Consider the following 22,313-nt stretch of genomic DNA (forward strand, 5'->3'; position numbering starts at 1 on the left):
ACACTCACTGAATGGAGAACATGATGGTTATTAAAGGCATGCAGAATATGTTGGCAATAATAATAATAATAATAATAATAATAATAATAATGATAATAATAATATCTAGTGTTTATATAGTGCATTTTACACTTGTTAAGTATTTCGATGCGCTTTGCAGACTATCATTACCCAGGTCACTGGACAAATTACTTCCAGCTACTTATTGAATCCATACAATGTGCGACGCAAATCGTTCTAGCTGACAAGTATAAGGTGAAGAGATAGTGCATATGGATCTTTCGAAATCGCTTTTTACTGAGTATACCTTTCATGTCCAAGTGGTTTGATTGCATTATGGCTCATTTGAATGAATTAAAATAAATGATGATAGATTTTTCTGTCTTAATTTCTAAATCAATATACTGACAGCTTGCTGGAGGTGTAAAATTCATACTTACAATTGAGTTGGTCCAGGGGAAGAACATACCAGAGCTGAAGAGACCAAGCAGTGGGCCTCCAATCATACCAAATATACTCAGAGCGGTCTGAAAAAAGGATGAGGAAAGGATGACGTCACTCAGAGGAACAAAATGTCATCCCACACATTGAACGGTAAAGTCATTCATTATGAATGTAGTTTTGTCCCGGGCCTGCCTAATGAGGTACTGTTGCATTGTTTATTGATCCTTGACACCCCTCCCCCTCCCCCCCCCCCCCCCGCCCCATTGGCCCACAGCCTCCAAGCCCCACCCAACACCCTGTAACTGGTACAGATTTAACTGTCATAATATCATCCTGAAATATCTTCACCGGCTCTCCAACATCAATCAGCCTCTTACGAATTGGTCTTTCCAACTGAATCATTAGAATTTAATATCACCGTATCATCGGCAACTGTGAAAAAAATTGTAGTAAATCCAAGTAAGGCCGTTGATCCTCATATCCATTATACCTCTAGAGCTCAGTTTGTATCTTTTCAGCAACTTGGTAGTAACTACTGTAAATGGGCCAATCCCCAAAGAAAGCCATCATTCCACACTACATTGCAACTTTTAAGGTAAATCCAATGTTAGGGCAATATTTCTTTTCTGTACCGTTGTTTATAAAAATGAGAGTTAATTATTATACTATGTTCAGAATATCTGACTTGATCTTTGAAGAACGAACCTGCAAAATGCTGCCCATTACAGAGGCTAAGAACGCCATAGCGATGCACAGAATTCCATACATAGCCGCTGAAAAATGAAGCAAAGTTATAGGTGAGCGAGAAAGAAAGTGTAAGAAGCATATAATGAATATGCTGTTCTTTTAATACGCAAAGTGTCTTTTACACCAAAGCAACAATGGAATTCGACATGGGTACGTGCTGCCGAATTAAGAGGGGAAAACGGCCTGTGATAGTTCAATGATCAATGAGGTCATTGCACTTGTTATGTTGATTATCAAAGCAAGACAAAGCAAGATACTGAACAGAGTCAAAGACATTGTCAGAAGCTTTAGACTGTCAGAGCAGAGCATTTCCATTCTATCGAAAGCAGGGTCGTGATGAAAGAGAATGGTTGCATGTGAAAGGAAACGACAAAGAAAAACGGCAATCAACTCTTCAGAATTCGCTGTGTAGAGAGTATGTGCAGGCATTGACTATGTCATACTATACTCTAGTTTGATTATTTTGAATGTGTGTACAGACTGCCATGGTCGAATATAGTCTCAAATTGACTTGCTATAAAGTGAATTCATTATATACACTTATATCCCGTGCACTAATAGTTATATTGCACGACCGTGCAATATGAAGGATTTAATGTTAAAACAATAAAAGTCAAGTGAAGCTAGATTTCTTGAGCGCATTGACAGACCGTATTGCTTACCAAACATCTTGGTGATTTTGGTGTACTTGGCCTCGGACATGTTGGGCCAAATGCTCTTGACTATATCTTCTCCTGTCACGGCAGCCAGGGAGTTAAGGCCGGATGACACAGTACTATAGAAAAGACAGAAAAGATGTTAAATCAATTATGTCCATACAGTGCACTCAATAAAATGTTCTCCATTAATCACTGAGATAAGATAAGATCAGGTTTAGAACCCCTGAGCCTCGATCTTTGACCTTTGATGCAGCAATTACCTAATCAAATCATTTTCTTTATTAAGAATTACATCGTAATAGAGTTATTTTCCGGAATAAATGTTTTATTTTGTTAATGTTTATGGCCTGTATTTCTGCCTGGTCAATAGGCTGATCGTGGTTCTCATCCCCTAAGCACAGCATGGTGTTGGTCTATGCAGCTTCCCTAGTCCTGTCGGGCTGAGGAAGCCGCGTGAGTTGTGGGGTCATTTCAAAATGACCCCGCATGCCGGATTCAATGACTTTGACCTATCCTTCCAGAACAGCAGTGGATACTACATCGAGACTAGAGCAAGGTAATGGTGCACCGTGTACCTGTTAACAAAATAGCACAGGCGGTACCACATGGCTAGCAGGCACAGAATTTGGTGGTGAACTTCACTACTACTCATAACACTCATGTGACTGTTTGGTGCTATAGGTGCTGGTGTTAGTGCTTTCTCAACACTAGCACCAGCACTAACACCGAACTTGAAATCATCAACCTGTTATAAAAACAATCATACCTGAGAGCAGCGCTGAAAGCAGCAGACACCAAAAGTCCAGGAAGTCCTGGGCGGTTACCAAAGATGTCCATGACAAGGTAAGGCACCAGCTGATCGGTCTGGCTAACCTTGCCCAAGGTATACGGGTCGCAGTCGGCGTAGAAGGCGTACATCACGATGCCGGAGAGACAAGCGAAGCAGACGACGATCACCATACCGATGGTGGCATACAGCACGGCTCTGTAATGACATCCGGGTGACGTGCCATTAAGGTGATGAGCGCGTCTAGTCAAAAGCCCCTGCTGTATAGCAGATTTATCTCTAATATATACTACGAAATGTCCGTTTTAAAGTAGTAGATGACACACTAGTATTGCATTGTTATAGGCCTCCTCGAGCAGGCTTTGGCGCAATATCAGATTTTTATAATGAGCGTTATTAACTATGTCCCTACTAAGAATCTTACTCGTCAAAATTTGAGACACAAATGGGTTACCATGCAGATTACATCTGAATCTTTCCATCTCCTCAGACAACCACAGATAAAGTAGAAATCCAGCTAAGTCATGCTTACGATTATGCCTGGTGTCTGGAATTGCATCGGCTGGCATGATAATAATGACAGTGAACTTTTATGTTTCTTTTTTTTTCGGGAAAGATATTACAAAGAGAATATGCAAATAATGCATTCGTCAACTACAGCTAGAGAACACGGAAATAGTTCTTAATTTATATAACAATGTAAGAAACGAACATATTTGGGCATTCTCTCACATAGATGCTCACACAAACATTACAGTAGCCTATACGTGCACTACATACATACAAGTATATAGGCTTACATACATACAAGTATATTATAGGCCTACACACATACATGCAGATAGACTTTATTTCTGCAACAACAACAAAAAAGTGTGGAGAGGGAACGATGAAGAATGTCGATGGGGAAATGTACCGTGTGAAAATTGTATTTCTCCTTAATAGGTCAGATTTCAGCCAATTCCCTTTCGTTACCCCGACCTGACCCATATTCATCTCTACTCACTGCTTGGCGACCTTGACGTCCCCACACGTGAGGTATCGCTGGACCTGGCTTTGATTGACCCCATAGACGGCAGTCCAGGTGAACGTTCCGCCAATGACCACTGACCAGAAAGTGTGTCGGACGGTAGGGTCGGGGTTGAAACTGTCGGATATCAGAAATAATCATAACAAACAACGTTAAACCTTTGGTGAGATCTTCTGGTCTTATCCAGAGGTCGACAATTATAGCTCCTCTGAACCTTGATGTTGCGTGAAAAGATGTAATCAAATTAAGTTAGAAAATCAAACATAAGTCCGGTATCAGCCAATCTAAGAGTTGAGTATTCAGAGATTTATGTTCGATTTTCTGACTTTAATATGTTTGATCTCAACTTTTATGCAACATGGCCCTGCAAGATGCTCTTTGTGCATGAGATGTTGAATAATCATAGATAAATGACATGATTTTTGTAGGTATCTTAAAGGCCCTATCGCGATGATAATCATGTGTATATGTATGCGCAACAATTAGAACCATAACTAGGCCTACTGTTTATATATATTGCGATATTATCACAATACATATTATCACTGAAATTGCAATTCATATCATATACGTGATCCTAAATGCTTGATATACTTAATAATACGATAGGCCTATATGTAGGCCTATATACCATATATTTATATACTATATCTATCTATTTCATTATAGGGGCCCTATCACTCATTTCTTCAAACGGTGCAATGTCGTCGTTCATTTGTTCAGGGAGGTGGAAAAGAGACCTCTCTTCCCATTGCACTTACCTCCCTGATTTGTTCCAGGCCTGTTCCCTTGTGATACAACAGAAACCTATTAGGGCTTACATGCACTTTCATGACAAAGTTGAATAGTGATCTGATGGGAAAACACTTCTATACACGAGATTGCCACCTAAAGAGAAAAGTCCTTGAAATGAAAGCATTGCACAACGAAAGTCTGAATTCCATGTAGTGAAAGCATTGTACAATGAATTTCCGGATCAAAGTTTCTTATCATCGCAGCGCATGGACGATGTGAACATCTACATCTGGCTACACATACGCGAGCACATGTGTCTTTCTGAAATCAATAGCATGGTGCATTTCATTCGTTTTCATGTGCTTCATTTCCGATAGAACAATAGGTCCATAATTTCTCTCCTATACCCAGTACGGGGTGATTGTCTGGTTATAAGTCAACTTAAATTCAAGGGCCTGAACTAGTTGGCTTATCATTTCTTGAACTCGTTTAGAAAATCACTCCGTTAGCACATAAAAAAGAGTATTTTGTACATCTAACTGCCCCCTGTCTACATGTTAGAAAAGTACAGGTTGTATTACAAACACCACCAGCAACGTTTACCGGGGGGGGGGGGGGGGGGGATGGGGGGATGTATGCACATGCACACACGCATACACATGCGGAAATGGTGAATCGAATATTCTCACAGCACTTCAGACAATAGGCATAATAAGAGTTCAGATGACAGAGAAAGTGGCAGGGTGAATCGAATTATGAAAATGCATCTCATAAAATACGATATGGGTATCAAAATTAATGCGTCGCTATGTTTATTGGATCCATGGCTTTTCACTACTCTACCGTGGAATACACCATTCAACCTTCCAGACAGTACATGTATTCATAAAACGCGCCCCCTACAGAGCGCTGAGACGTGACCTCACGACCTCGGAACATATGACGTCACAAAACGACTCCTGCATCCCCGACATTCCATCTCGTCCGCGGACGGAGAAGAGGTTTCCGGGTGATTGATGAATCAATATCGCCGGTCTCGCAATCAAAGTTAACCGGCTGTAGCAATAAATGACAGAATATACATCTCCGTGCTTTTATTTTCTACTGCTATGTTCGTGCGTCCGTCTTTCTCGCTCTCTCTCCCTCTCTCTCTCGCATACACACACACACACACACATACACACACACACACACACACACACACACACACACACACATACACACACACGCTGTCTCTGTCTTTCTCTATGATAATGTTTTTAAATATCTATTTTACAGGTTGTCACAAAGGTCTGGTCTGAGCACGCCCAGAAATTAGTGTTTAAGTAGTTGCGATGCACATTATTTTATATAAATGCTGGCTAGACGCCAACTGTTTCACATTCTGTTGACAATGTTACTGGAAGACAGCGGGAACGCGCCCCGGGGAGAGGGAATAGTGCATCGACAGCAAAATCGGCATGTCGGCTGCAGCCGGTTACTGAGTACATTGCGAAGATCACATGCGATGAGAATTATGTTCGGTGTTCATCACATTAAAGGGATGTATAGTGTTGTTTGAGGTGAGGATTCAGCTTTTAACTTTTTGCGAGATACTTAGAAACCACTTTGTAAAATGTTAAAGAGCATACAAAAAGATTAAAATTCTAAGAGGAATTCAACGTTTATTTGACGGATATCAGTTTTGAAATAGCTGAGATATCCAAAAACAAAGTAAAACAAAGCGATCCTAATTAAAGGTGAGTTCCACCTTGTATTGAATTGCTTTGTTTTGAATATCTCCGTCATTTCAAAACCAATTTTCATCAAATAAACATTGGATTCCTCTTAGAATTATGCTCTTTCATATTTCATAAGAGGTTTCTCATTATCTTTGAAAAAAAATCATTATCAAAACAGTTGGAAACCTGAAGCCCCATCTCTAACAGTCCATCCCTTTAAACGTATAGTAAGATTACTCACCGGCCGAGTGCAAGCTGCGGAAGATATTATTTGAGGGAGAAACATATTTTTGTGTAGTTGATGGTGGTGAAACGTCAGGAAAAAGTTAGGAATGCCGTATTTAAAGATAGAAAGAGATATATATTGAACAGTATGTATAGGCCTAATAAATATCCCAATATACAGATTGTATAACAATATGCATTCGAGAGAAAACAATCTTACTCAATGAAATCGATCCTGCCTCCCTCGTCGGCGATGCGCCATGCATTGCCCATCCCGCCGAGTCGGATGGAGGTCTCGATGATGATGGCAAGGAAGCCGATCATCATCACCGTCACCTGGAAGACATCGGTCCACAGCACCGCCTTCATCCCACCCTACCATGGTACGAACACGAACACGATCACAATTATTACAGCAATCAGGGTATTCAATATAAGGACTTTGAAAAATCATATTGGTCTCTTTAACGGTTAGTTCCGTTTTTGTTTTTGTTTTTCTTGTAATTGCTGACCGCACTCAAATTACAGATGGAGTAGGCTCCTACGTGAAACTATGGTAAATTGCCGTAATAGTAGTCTGATATTACTTTAAATCACTAGTCTGTTGTCTTTGAATTAATAATAATAATAATAATAATAATAATAATAATAATAATAATAATAATAACAATGATATTAGTAATAATAAAAAATAATAATAATGATAATGCACAACATTTATACAGCGCATTATCACATGAAATGTCTCTAAGCGCTAAACTACGTTTATTCAATACAACGGTTTTTTCGTTACATACTATAGATCAACTTACCCCAAAGATAGAGAAGACGTGGTACCTGTCATGCAGGTTTTTCATTATTTTGTACACTTATATTCTTCCTCATTGTCAGTATTATGGAATTCTAGTTGATCATAACATCTAATCCATAAATTATATGGAACTGGAATGAAAACGATTTTTTTTTTCCATTCAAATGAAATTTCCTTAAAACCAAGCGAGTAACAAGGGTTCATGAACTTGCTCGTGATGTTTTTTTTATGCTAAATATCCGGTCGAAGAAAATTGCTGGCAATATCTGAAGTCAAGGAATTTGCTAGGGCAATAATTGAGCGGGCAGAGAATAAAATTATGAGAGATTGCTTACGATGGTTGTGTAGAACGTACAGACGATACCGATAGCGAGAAACCGATCCCCATAAGTTGAGTCCAGTGACTGTGAAGTGATAAATATCCATTGTAAAATCGTTTTCAAAGCAATCGCCTTTGATACATTGGTACAAAGTATTCAAATTCCTCAGCAAATAATATTACGGATTATGTATTAAAGAATTAAGTAACAGAGAAATATCCTTTATCACAACACACGGCATTATGATCTACACTATATAAGATAAACAAAGCTACTCCATTTTTACATAGCATGGACACTAAGATCGATGTAACAGCATTTTTCCTTTCATCCTTTCTTTTTACAAGAGTAATACTTTTTCTGCACTTTATCAAAAATAAAACATTGATAAAACAATATAATCGGTTGTAAACTTTGGCTCCAGGTGAATTCAGCCTAAAGGAGAAGAGAAAGGAGAAATACATCATTGCGTCCGCTTTCTTTCCAGTGTCCGTCACTTTGAAATATTTTTCGAGACGATGCAATGCCTAATCCGTAAACTTAGTTCCATAAAATCACTTCCTTGCCGATTGGGCACTCAACAAAGCAGTAACTGTTTCCATCCAAAAAGAAAAAGAAAATCTGTTGACACTCATCTCGTAACATTAACAACAAATAAACGGCCACTTGCTGTACATAATTTTCGCCATAAAAGACCACCGTTTGCTCGTGTGCAAAGAGAAAGGCACTGCCTTCACACTAACCACCCTATTAGCCAATCAGGAGGCGTGATGCAGAGACGCCCATAATCATCAACCAATGGGGCTGCACGGTGTAGATACGCCCACTATCATTAGCCAATTATATTTCACCTGACTCTACACGCCCACCATCCTGATTATCCTAATATCTCGCGCTCCCACGCAATTTCACTCCCAACCACAAAATTTGCCGCGAGTCTCCCGTGCTGCAAATCTTTTCTCCGGTTGATCTCAGGCAGTATTAGAAGTAGAACTTATAGTGCTTGTATGTCAAGACTTTCTTTTCTTGGAGTCAAAATCAGCACTGAATGATAAACCTTCAAGATTCGTATCAAGCAAATATAAAAACGAGTACTTTACTTCTGCACATGCAGTTCCCACCATTTCTTTACCGATCTCATAATCTTGGATTGCTATCTAAAGCTCATCTATACACACTTATCAGGCCCGTATATTAGCTAGGATTTTTCAAGGGGGGGTGCGGTCACTAAAAAAACGGACCTTCGGTACCAATACCAATGATGACACACACACACACACACACACACACACAATTATATATATATATATATATATATATATATATATATATATATATAATATATATATATATTCTTTGGACGACCGAACTACAAAAGTTGTATAAGAATTTGCGCGCGAAGCGCGCCGCAAATTGTGAATTTTGACTGTTTTAATGACGTTTTAAAGTCTCGAGGAAATTTGTATTTTTGTCTGTTGCATGCAATCGCGTTACGGTATTTCATCTAGGAAATAGTAAAAACTCATTTTGCCAGGAAGTTGCAAAGTTTAATTGTGTTCGAGACTCTGCTGTTGTTTTAACTTTTATTTTTTCCATTGTATACCCGCGTTAGCAGGCCTGAAGCCAGGATTTTTAAAGGAAGGGGGGATTGCGTTAATTAACAAAACGGTCCTTTGATACTGTCCCGGGAGGCGTGTTTTTTTTAGACGGCGCAGATTGGGGACCCTATCCCTAAACCTAACCCTAATCCTAATCCTAACCCTAACCATCAAACCCTAACCCTAACCCTAACCCTAACCCTAACCCTAACCCTAACCCCAACCCTAACCCTAACCCTAACCATAACCAAAAACCCTAACCCAACGTTTTTCCCATAGGTTTAACACGCGCCATGCCCCAATCTGTGCCGTCTTAAAAAAAAAACGCTCCCGGGAGGGGTAGCGACAATTAAAAGGTGGACACCATGCTCATACATGGACTTTCAAAATGGCCCCTAAACGAGTAATGATCATATGATTTTTTCGGGCCTTAAAAACAAGTATTCCTTAAATGTTTCCTGCACCCTAAAGAAGTACTTCATCATGATTGAACAATATACCATTTTCCCAAATTTCGACCTTTTTTATACCCTTTGATTATATACGCTCGTACATCACACTTTCCATCTAATCCGTGAGAAAAAACGACCCCTATTACGCGTTTTCTTTAGCGAGTATGGTCACGGTATCCACCTTTCAGTTGGAGTTTTCCATCCCATTGGATGCTGTTTGGAAGATGAAACATTCACTTTACTATACAGTATATCAGCCGTTGGTATGCGAGTTTGTCAAAAACGAAAATAAATAAGAAAATTTTTGAAACAAAATGAATTGTAAATGTGAACCATTTATATTTTGCCTCCTTGTGGTAGGATATTTCCAGCATTTCCGAACTTTCAAATAATCATTTTAGATTTAATAATATTAAAGGTAGTAGATCCGATTCGCAAACATCTCCAATATCAGTCAAATGTCATATTAACCATCACGCTAAGAGGGTTTTCTGTGTGAAATTTGGAGGTCAGTGAAATTCAAAAATTAAACATCCGTTAGCCATTGGAAGAAGTTGAGTGCAAATTCAGACCTCAGGCTTAGTGCTCAGATGTTTTCCTATTTGATTTGATCTGTCTTACTGTGCACACTAAGATACATACTGGAATGGTTATTTCTTATCTATTAAATTATAGTAGCATATTTGGTTACTAGCTGTCTCTAGGCATTTTCGAATTTGGGCTGCAAAGAGATCCACTACCTTTAAGTTAGAAGAGAGATAAGTAAATAATGATAAAATAAACAAACAAAAAAGAATGAGTTTCTTTAGGAATACTATCTGACAAACTTTTTACTTTACCATTTTACTTCATAGCTCAGCACTTTCCATTCTCTCTCATACCCTCTTACCCATTACACTTAAATGAAATACAACTAAAATGAGTTTGCGTGCCTGCATAATACTCTTTGGAGGTATTATAAGTGAGAATGTTCTTAGGTTTTGGCTCACTTTAAAATGAGAACCAATAAAACTGTCACAACATGAGAAAATGTATAAGTAATAATCAACAGTACATTTCCGAATTTGGCCTGCAAAGAAATCCGCTACCTGTAAGTTAGAAAAGAGATTAGTAAATAATGATAAAATAAACAACAAAAAAGAATGAGTTTCTACCGCCGTATCCAGAACAGAGCCTGAAACGGTGCAGGCTCAAGAAATCGTTTGTACTAATACGTCTTGAAGTACTGTGTGATACTGTTGACTCAGACTTCTACAAAGCTGTAAGTGAGAATTTTAACCCAATCCGGCTCATTACCTGTGTTTTTTATGAAAAATATGAATAAAGAATGTAAATTAAATAACGACGCGTCACAATGCAGTCTAACGCTCTCACAATGTTATCATACATGGGGTTTTTCCCTGACTGTTTTTACTCCGGAGCTCTTGCAATATTTAGGCTTTTGTAATACTATCTGACAAACTTTTTACTTTACCATTTTACTTCATAGCTCAGCACTTTCCATTCTCTCCATACCCTCTTACCCATTACATTTAAATGAAATACAACTAAATTGAGTTTGCGTGCCTGCATAATACTCTTTGGAAATTATAAGTGAGAATGTTCTTAGGTTTTGGCTCACTTCAAAATGAGAACCAATCGAACTGTCACAACATGAGAAAATGTATAACTAATAGAGAACTGGAGTAAGACAGGCCTTTCATTTTATTTTGTCTCTCCTGATCGTTCGTAAGAAATGCTAATTCATGACCACCTTTTCACAATTTGATTGGAGCATGCATTCATAATGGAAAATAGTTGACATAATAATCTATCCCCAGGCATTATCATGCCAACATGTACTTATATATACATGTACTATATCTTTGTGAGACGTAGATATAAAATGTCTCAGGTTTTCGATTATAGTAATTTCGAGGAAATTTCTTTAATTTTTATCATATATGTAAACTTGAGGCTATTAGATTTTCATCCACTTACCTCTGTTCCTGTGAAAAAATGCAAGTGTCAACCTCAATGTCATCCACGAATCGCACGTACTCGGGCGGCCAGTGGAAAAAAAAAACACCGGTCACACGCGCCAAGGGCCATGGCATGCAGTGCCAATATAATAATAGCTCGCACAAATTGATACATAACATTTGTGTTTGTGTGCATGGGGACGATCCGATGGTTCATACAACAAAAGGGTTTCGTACAATTATTTTTAACATTGTTTAACGTACTCTTCCACATTTACGTAGCATATAATGTGTCTTTATATTTATTTGGATTGTTATCTTGAGAATTGCTAAAAACCGTTATTATGAAAAAGTGGACCTTTCAGAATTTGGGGGGGGGGGGTGCGTACGCACCCGACGCACCCCCCCCCCCCCCCCCCCCCCCTGGCTACGGGCCTGCTTATTAAGCCGATAATTCAATCGTGGCATTAATGATGGGAAATCAGAGAGTTTAGGTGTAGTTTTCGTCTTGTCACAAGTAAACCAGTGACTGATTTGACTGAGAAAATAAGTGACACTCAAGTTGAAATGCATTATCACACGTAATGTGGTAAAAGGTAACATCTCCAACTTAAAAAAAAGAGTATTTACCAGCGCTCAAGGCCAGGGCAGGGGCGTAGATGACGATCCCCATGTAGATGACCTGGTCAGAGTGGAGAAAGAAAAAAAAAGTAGCTGAATAAATAATAACAGTTGGAAAGATAAAGGTAATAAGGATAAACAGTAGCAGTAGTAGTAGTAGTATAGTAGTAGTAGTAGTATAGTAGTAGTAGTAGTAGTAGTAGTAGTAGTAGTAGTAGTAGTAGTAGTAGTATAGTAGTAGTAGTAGTAGTAGTAGTATAGTATAGTAGTAATAGTAGTAGTAGTATAGTAGTAATAGTAGTAGTAGTAGTAGTAGTAGTAGTAGTATATAAAAGTACAGTATTGATGACAGCTGCCTGTTGTTGCGATATATGGGGAAATCTTGACACCAGCTCTCTAGTTCTTGTGTGCTTTTTATCTATTTCATGACGTGTTGCAGGCAGCTCTTACATGCAGCTCTGCATCATAAACGATAAGATATTTCACAAAAGTTTATAAATACTACGTTAATTTGCCTGCTCAGGTATGATAATTACCTAACGCAAATAGAGCACAGCAGCAGTTACAGTCGTGGTAATAGTTACGTCGACGTAACATTCATCCTTGAGGAATAAAAAAGTCAGCATCTACCATGTCCACATACAGTGCCGATGGTTGCGGAGTTTGATGACAAATTTGGAGTGAAATACGTGATAAAGACGACAAGGCAATATGAACGAGTGTTTCTACCACTAATGATTGGTGAAAAAAAAAAAACAACTTTTGACACGTTTAGTAGTAGTTAAATAGTACAGTACACATTTTATATAATATGTCAATCAATCAGAGACTTACCGTCTGTGCGCAGAAAGTCAGCATTCCACAAATTCGAACTGCTCGGCTGAATCGCCTCTCCAGATACTGCAAGAAATGAAATAAAAAACCCACATAATATTATACTATAATGATCTAACACCCGACAAATGATTTGCTAATGTCTTAACCTGTAGGAAATTGATTATTGACAAAATATCAAGGAACTTTCCGTTTGTGATACGGATTGACTAATAAAACGCGAGTTCATTGACCTTCTTGGGTTGGGGTAACAGCTCATTCTGATTTGAAGTCTATACGATCCATTACGTAACTACTTCCAATGTTGTGACACGACCCCTATAACCTTTACTCTGATGCCTGGAATTACTATAAAATAATATGAACATAGGACCTACAGTGGGGACTATTCTCATGACACACTCACGTATATTGTTTCTTTGACCTCCTTGATTATACATCAAAGATTACTGAAAAAAATTCACTGATTGCAAGAATACCAGGTCCAGTGTCTTGATCAGCGAGTGATGGTTTTGTTTTTGTCTTGTTTTTGGTTTTTTGGTATTCAAATTAGGTTGTTTTACGTTGTTGTTGTTGTTGTTGTGGGTTGTTGGGGTTTTTTTTTCAGCAGATCTTATTGCATTGTTGTCATTGCCGCTGCCGCTTTCAGTTGCTACAATCATTCAGATTGGTCGATGCTATTGGTTCCTATCATTTTCCTCTCTACTGAAAAGGGACAAAGTATTCCAAAATCATCACACACTATTATATCATATCACTTTTGCGCGAATAACCTAAATACCTCCTCCACCACCCAAGCAGGTAACTTGGAAGTACAATTCGATTGGACCGGACTCTGCCGGCTATCAGCTACGAAGCAAGTTCAATAAACACCGTTATTTATACACGTACAACTGCAGTCTCGTGAGGTAAAGTTGGTAGTGGTAATGACCGAGGTTACTGCCATCGTCACAGATAATGTTCGGTCGCCATGTGCCCCGTGCAAGCACCTCATAGAGAAATTTCAAGCATGCTTCTCGTTCACTTCACATACAATGTACTTTACATGAACTAACACGCCACCCTTGCATGTGAACCGACGTGACCTCGTGCGGAAACGTCGGCTGCTGATCTTGCAGTCTTAATATAGTAATATTAGAGGGATAATCTACATTTAAACTGTCTCGAGTCTTAACAGCTTGGGGTGGGAGGAATAAACTCTTGTAAGTTACTTTTTTAACCTGCTAGAAAACATATAAAGACCAGCGTTTTAGTGAAGGACCACTGCAACATGAAACTCCGTGCCGGAAAGCCGTTATAGCCGTCACACTTTGCGAACATTTTTTTATTTCCTGCTGGAATTCATTCGATTTATTATACACACCGTGTTCTTCATATCATCAAAACACAATTCACTATTCGTGGGGGTACCGGAGTAAAGACAACACATGCAATCCTATATATTGTGCATCCGCTAAGGAATGTTGAGTAAATAATCACTAAGAGTTTCAGTACCACGTACTCTCAATTAAGCTAATACTGTTTGATTCTAAAAAGAAGATATGCTCACATTCACAGAAAAGAATCAATACTACTCACGAAGCAAAGGCGTAAACTTTGAGATAAAATACTGAACACGTGTTAGAGCAATTCCGCATTTATGGAGTGCCAAACATCAACACATGCCAGCCCTGACATTTTTTTTTTTAACCAAAAGAGTTTAAGAAGATATCATACAACAAACTTAAGCATACAAATAAACATACAAACAAACCCAATATCGTTTGACCTGATTTTGCAAACAAACATCCCTGTGAGTGAATATCTGCCACGAAGGCCCTAAAAGCAAACAGGTCCAGACTGAATTACTCAGCGGGAATTGTACGAAGCCCGGATTCACTGTGTCCGATATTGAGAGATGCCGGGTCCTTATTAGCCTTTAAAATGATTAATGCAAGTGTGTTTGTTTGCTTGCTTGTTTGTTTGTTTGTTTGTTTTGTTTGTTGTTGTTGTTGTTTTCGTTTTCGTTTTCTTTCAGTCTTTAACACAGCCATACAAGACGTCTCAATTAGAGAATCGGAACGATATCATACTATATCGATCGTTGAAAATTTCCCATTCTGCCACTGGAATACACTGTGGTTGTCCAATATGAACTTACACTTGGCGATTGGCTCGTACCCGGCTCGTACACAGCTAAAATGATCGATGACAGTGGCGAATCCAGGTGGGGACGCACCGGGCGCCCCTCCCCCCCCCCCCCCCCTCGTTTATTCATTTTTTTTCAAACAAAAGAAATAAAAAGAAAAAAGGAAGGGGCGCGTGCGTCTCCTTTAATTTTGTTCAGGCGCCCCCCCCCCCCCCCCCCACACACACACATACACACCCGCACCCCCTTTACGGAATTCCTGGATGCGCCCCTGGATGATGGATAGGAGAGCGCTTCAAGTGCGTAGAGTGAGACCACAGAACTCTTACACATAGAAGAATCACTCGCCACCCGTTTTGTCGCCGTCGCTCGACTCATTGTCACGTGACGTCCGCCATTTTGCTTAGCGGAACTTTTTTGCGTGCAAATCCCAGCAGACGCCATCCACATACAGTGACTGCATGTTGCACCGTGTTTTTCTGACGTTCCGAGACCATGAGCGAGGCATTAAAATGCCGTATTGTGCGGATGTAAACTGCACAAATCACTTGACAAAAGGATTTGGAAACAGGTAAGTTTGACATTAAGCCATGATGAGAATAACAAGTAATTAATTTTCCAAGTAACGTTACAATTAGGCGGATCGGTCGTATGTTGGCTTTCTTGTGAGCGCAGTAGCAAAGGTAGTCCCAGACACTGGATTTTGTGTTTGCCGTCGACATATCTGTTTACCACCAACTACCAAAATATGCAAAATAAAAAAGATCAAGTAGGCCTAATTTAGGCCCTGGGGCTATATACTCTGTACGTTGTGTGTTGGGGCAAGCAGCTTTGTACATGGAAAAAAAAAAATCTATTTATGTAAATTTGAGCTTAGGTGTAAACTTTACACGTAGATTTATTCTTGTCTAGCTAGAGTCACAGTACTAGTGGTGGGTCAGTGTCAGTGACAACACTCTACAGTCGTTTAGATACTAGATTGTCTAGACTGACTGTGTACTCTAGTATTATCAGGAGCTTTCCATGGACCATGTCCATGCATGCAATCATCATCATGCTTGCCATAGTTGTATTGTAGGTACACATGTTTTATGATTATGAATATGAGGTCTATACAAATCTGATATGGTAATAATTTTCACATGTATCATATGTTCTCTGTGTGTTAAAAATCCTAGATTTCCAAGAAGGGGTGTTGCTCTTCGCCAAAGATGGATTGTGAACATGAGAAGAGACCACTGGATTTCCAAACCATACTCTACCTTGTGTTCTGACCACTTTGAAGAGAAGTACTTCGATCACACCGGCCAGATAACAAGGCTGCGGGCAGATGCTGTACCAACTTCATTCAACTTTCCACAACATCTCATGAGGGTACATGCAGAAGAACAAATTTTAATTTTGCATGTTAGGTGTTTGAAATTTGAGTTTTAGTTTTGAAATCCGTCCGACCAGGAGCAGACATATACCCTTCTGTGTATGTCTGCTTCAGAAACGGATTTTAATCTACCATCACATCGCATCCTGGTCGCTGATGAAGAATGCGATGACTAAACTGTTTGGTGTCTTGTTTCTAAATAATGCGCTTTCCTTGCCAGGATAAAGCGTTTTGAGGTCTATTGCCATTTTAGGTTTTTATCACATTCACTTCTGTTCTTTCAAACTATATTGCAGGATTTCATTTTAAATGGTGCTTAACCTAACAAGAGCAAGTGCAATTTTGCACTACATGTGTATATGAATGTATTGCCTTTGTTATCATTGCCAAGAATGCCTTTCATATTCTTGCCAGACAGTGTCCATTATTCATGGATTTATTTTTATGTTGTTGCCACATTGCCAATTTAATGCATGTTCATGAAACATTGCTTTCGCAATATGCAATATTTTTCATACATGTATTTGCGAGACTTGTCTTGCCTACATATTGTTGCCACGTTAACATTTCGTACTATACCGTGGTATGTTTTCACACTCATAAGGATTTCATTTTGAATTGCGCTTGAAGCGAACAAGTGCAAGTGAAATCATGGATTATACAGTATTGCCTTTGATATTTTTTTTATATTCTTGCCAGTGTCCATTATTCATGGTTTTATTTTGCTGCCATATTGTATGCTAAGTGATTGTACATGCATTTGCTTTTATGATATACAAGACATGTAGTTGTCATATTTGTGACACTTGTTTTGCCTACATGTACATACTTTGAGATATAGTGTAGTATGTTTTCACACTCTTTAGATTTCACTTTGAATTTCGTTTGAAGCAAACGGGTGTGTGTGAAATCTTGCATTATACAGATGTTCACGTATTGCCTTTAGTTGATATTGTTATGCCAAGAATGCATTTGATATTCTTGCCCGACAGTGTTCATTATTTATGGATTTTATGTTGTTGCTATATTGCATGATAGTTGATTATACAGGCATTTGCTTTCGTGATATACAACATTTGTTGTATATATCTGTGATACTTGTTTTGCCTACATGTTGTTACCAAATTATATTTTCATACTATACAGTGTATGGGGTAGTTTTTGTTAAACTCATTACTAAGGATTTAATTTTGAATCATGCTGAACTAACAAGTACAAGTGAAATCTTACATTTACAAATGTATTGCCTTTAATACTGTTACCAGGAATGCCTTTGGTGTTCTTTTCAGTGTCCATAATTCGTAGATTTATATTGCCATAGTGCATGCGGATCAACACAATATGTTTTCATACTATACCATTGTGCGTTTTTACACTCATTAGGATTTTCTTTTTGAATCACGCTTGAAGCTATCAAGGGCAAGTGAAATTGTGCACTATATTGATGTGTTGCCTTAGATAATCTTGCCAGACAGTGTTCATTATTCATGAATTTTATGTTGTTGCCCTAGTGCATGTCCATTATAGATGTATATATGCATTTGCTTTTGTGATTACAATAGTTGTCACAAATTTGGGACACTGATGGTCTTGCCTATCATTTGCATAACATGTTCCTGACGCATGTACTGCCTGTGATTATAGCCGCCGTATTAGGTATGATAATGGTACGTGTACTTCAAGCAAATGGTATATCACTGTACTGTGGTTGATTCTCAGCAATCAACTTTGACCTTGATAAATGTCAAATAAGTTGTAAAAAATCAGGAAAATTAACTCTGTCCAACTTAACTTCCTGTTTTTTTGTGGGAAGACAATCTTGAAAGGAGTTCATGTTTGTAATGTGTGTGTGTGTGAGTGTGTGAATCCATCTTATATATATGTATATATATAATATGCAACTAGTATATATATATATATATATATATATAAACATAGATAATTATATATATATATATATACATAGATAATTATATATATGTATATATATATATATATATATATATATATATATATATTGATTGAGTACTGGGTAGTCTACATGTTGGTGCAGCAATATCATGATATCGAAAGTAAAACAGGAACCAAGTTCATGTTGATCACCAACAATTTATTTACAGCACAAAAATATTTGAGCGATTCGCTCTTTCTCAAGTGTTGTTGCAAATCGCTCAAAAATTGGTGTGGTGAAATAAATTGTCGGTGATTAGCATGAACTCGATTTCTGTTTTATTTCATGTATACAGATATACAGTGTATATATGCCTATAGGCCTATTGCTTCCTATACCAATATGTGCAATAGTGAAAACTACATTGTACTACTCACTACTAATGATAATGATAACAGCAGGAATATATATAATTAAGGTGATGTTGTCTTCCAAATTTCTAAAATGTTGAACGAGTATATGTCAGATGGGGAAGATGTATTACATGATCATATCCACAAATCATTGATTTTTACAACTGGACTGACTGGAAATTTAATTTGACCTGTTTAATGGGAGAAAAATCAAAAGCACGAACACACATCTTCTTACAATATCATTGGAGGGGGGGGGATGCAAGACATATAGGTTGAGAGGGGTATCAGAAAAATGGCAGGACACAGACAAGGACAGGCGCGCGTCTTAGATTATTTTATACCAAAGCAGATCACGTCTCCGAAGTCAAACAGATCTATCCAAAAGGGGAAAAAACACCTGTTTCAATACAGACAACTTTCAGGGAAGAGTGTGAAATAAATAACATAAATGAGTACATGAATCTGTGGTCAACGCTGAATTGAGAAGTACCAGTTTGACAGTTTGCAAGTTCAAGTAAATATCAAGGGCTATAGCGGCTGTCATACTGCCCGATCAGTGAGTTGACCGTACCGTACTCGCGAGGAGCTGCGGAGGTTCCGCTAAGCAACATGGCGGCGTGTGCACTGAGGCGTCACATCCGGGGCGCGCGGTGGCGACACCGAGCTCAGCGGGTTGTGAATGGGTGTGATTCTTCTATGTGTAAGAGTTCTGTGAGTGAGACTCGAGCGCGAGAAGTTTCCTCCACACTCTCCCCACCCCTCCCCCCCCCCCCCCCCCCCAGTATATTTTCGCGTTTTTGTGTTTTACATAATACTAAGTGAATGTAACTACATCTCGAAAGGAGCTGATAAAGTTTTCGTGGGAAGAATGTTGTAATCCTGAAATCAAGACTAACAAATAATGTTTAATCGATAAAACATACCAGATTGTGAAGTGTGTTTGTGAATGGAAGCACTTTGGCTCTACGTTTTCACTCATTTCCCCCTCACATGGCTATTTTTTTTTTCTAGTCAGAATGTGGGGAGCATCCATTTCATTCTCTGGGGTGAGGTCATGTGCAGGTTGCAACCTATACCCACTTATCTGGGGTAGCTGCAGGGGATTGTTTTTCCTTCCGGGCGCAATGAGTAAGCTCATCACTTTCCATGCGGTAATGTCCGCCTTAATGTCTCCATGTGGAACATAGCGACAACAAGAAGCGAGACAGAATGTCGTATCATGCTAGCACAGTGTCGTCGTGCAGACCCCACTCTACCGGGACTTGGCACGCGATGTTGAGGCAACCTTTCCGGTCTGAATTTCATGACCTGAGCATTGCATGAACCTCTTGGGAAATAATCAGGTCAGGACGGTAGACGCACAGAAACGAACAGTGAGTAATGACCGATGTAATCTTAAAGGAATATAGTTGAATGTTACGTCAAGTGTAATGCACAAAAGGTATACAGTTCACACAATGCCAGCGATATGTTTGTATATGTATAACTGTACAATGTACATACTTGGACTGCTCGTATCACTACATTTTGATATGTTTCAAATCTATAACTGTACCAACAGAATGGATTGCACTTCCCTGTTGCACTTCTTATCTTTCCGACAGAAAGATACTTATAGAAATCGCCAAAAACAAACAAACCGACACTTGCATAATCATATTTAAAAAAAAAATACGCTTGACTTTTGATAGTGATAAGAATCATTCCAAATCCTCCAGTATATCACAAATTTAAGATAATTTACTTTGAGTGTATGTGTGTCTGCACAGTGATAAACATTATGTACTGTGCCTGCACTATAAACTTTAATAAATCCCGAGCGATGATATACATCACCCCGACAAAATAATATCACTGACAAAACACAAATACCTATAAAGAAACACCAAAAATTCTGTTAGTTCTAGTGTGTATAAATACCACAAGTTACCTCCGGATCAAGATTCGACAAACCTTGCAATTGAAAGAAACGTGAGTCTTTTAAACTGTGAGAGCTAGGGCACTGCACTTAAAAATCTCATAAAATGCGAATACGAAAGTACATGTACATGGTACAGCTTGTCACACATCGTCTGCCATCTGTGGGCCTCGCGCATGCGCGAATTTTCCGGAAACCACTCCCACAAGTGTCACAAATGCAACTTTCAGTTTACAAAGGTGGGCATACAAAGAAGAAAGATTTTTTTTCACCCAATCATCGTTATCATGCCAATTACTTGTAGGCCCTTTATGTTGAAATTTCTTTTGATTTAATAAAACATATGACTAAAAAAGTTTTTTAAATAGAGGAAACACGTGGAGAAAATAAGATGATTTTTTAATGAATATAAAGTGCATCATCAAAGTGCATTGTCCTGCAAACCCATTTCCGCCATAGTAGTTTGTGAGAGCACATGATTTCGAGATTCCTGATATCTGTTGCTTTATTTTCTTCGTTTCTGGATGGTTAACCACATCCGACTAACATTTTGTGCTAGAAAAAAATAACAACAGAGAAACATTTGACAAAAAAAGAAAAACAGACAAACCACGTTGTGTATATCCAAAGGAAGTGGTATCCACACCGTTCTACCGGACATGTTGTACCAAGAAGTTTACCACTGGTATACCTTCTTGTTTGTACGTCTCGAAAAGAAATGACCTTACTGTCATTCCTGCTAAAGACAAAATTGCCATTGCAATTATAATATCTGTATGTGATCATTATGAGAACACCTTCAATTGTACAACATATTACCATTCATCTCAACCAAAAGGAGATTTCTATACCGATTACAGTACTACGTTTAATGAAAGACAGGACCTCAATTCCCACCAGTTTCCACCAGGTGTACTTGATTTCATATTCGTATTCAAGTCACGAGTATAACGCAAGATACTTTTTGGGGGTAAGTATACTCAGACCAGGGAGGTGGCCACCTCCCTGCTCAGACACAACCAAATAGAGTAAAATCAGAATTGTATGACACAACTAAAACAAGAGAAAATAATTTCAAAGTTTTATATTACAAAAAGGAATCCAAGGAATGTATTTTAGGCCTACGTCCCATTTAGCGGCATTTCGGGCCATATAGAACACTTCTCATACTCACTCCCTTGATGAGTGATGATAAGTATTAGAAGTGCACTACCCCCCCCCCCCAATAGAAGAGAGACAGAGAGACAGAGAGAGAGAGAGAGAGAGAGAGAGAGAGAGAGGGAGAGAATGGTAACTAATATTTTTCAAACACATCTTACGCGAACGTCTTGCAAAAGATTTGTCCGACAAGCCAGGGAGACAATTTGAGCGCCCTCACAGGTCTGCTTGCATTCAATTCTGCTTTGTTTTGCTTTGTTTTGCTTTGTTTTGGTTTGTTTGTAGTTGGTTGGTGTTTGTTTGTTTGTTTTTTTTTGGGGGGGGGGGTGCGTTTTGGGGTAGGGTTGTTGTCGTTATTTTTAACGAGGCTCGTTTTTGGCAGAACGAGGCATTGGTGGTAAGGCGCCTACACAAATTATTCTACTGACAGTGACGAATCATTATCCTTTTCCACGTCTATTATCTTCTGTAATAATCTA

The 22,313-nt window shown here is 38.7% G+C and overlaps 1 protein-coding gene across 1 annotated transcript in view; it reads right to left on the bottom strand.

Annotated features, from left to right (window-relative positions):
- Window positions 1-440: 440 nt before the first annotated feature.
- The window catches only part of LOC139715256 (sodium-coupled monocarboxylate transporter 1-like), a gene marked incomplete at its 3' end in the record, with an annotated part of 49,458 nt that continues 27,585 nt past the window's right edge, over window positions 441-22,313 (bottom strand). Inside the window, 10 exon segments of the mRNA XM_071626839.1 lie at window positions 441-527; window positions 1,150-1,217; window positions 1,854-1,966; window positions 2,617-2,835; window positions 3,644-3,784; window positions 6,569-6,723; window positions 7,495-7,533; window positions 7,535-7,563; window positions 12,121-12,172; window positions 12,946-13,011. Coding sequence (XP_071482940.1) covers window positions 441-527; window positions 1,150-1,217; window positions 1,854-1,966; window positions 2,617-2,835; window positions 3,644-3,784; window positions 6,569-6,723; window positions 7,495-7,533; window positions 7,535-7,563; window positions 12,121-12,172; window positions 12,946-13,011 — 969 coding nt within the window.

The sequence above is a fragment of the Diadema antillarum genome, unplaced genomic scaffold (genome assembly GCF_040938485.1).
Source record: "Diadema antillarum isolate AM-2024a unplaced genomic scaffold, OU_Dant_1.0 seq00003216_RagTag, whole genome shotgun sequence".
Lineage (NCBI taxonomy): Eukaryota > Metazoa > Echinodermata > Echinoidea > Diadematoida > Diadematidae > Diadema > Diadema antillarum.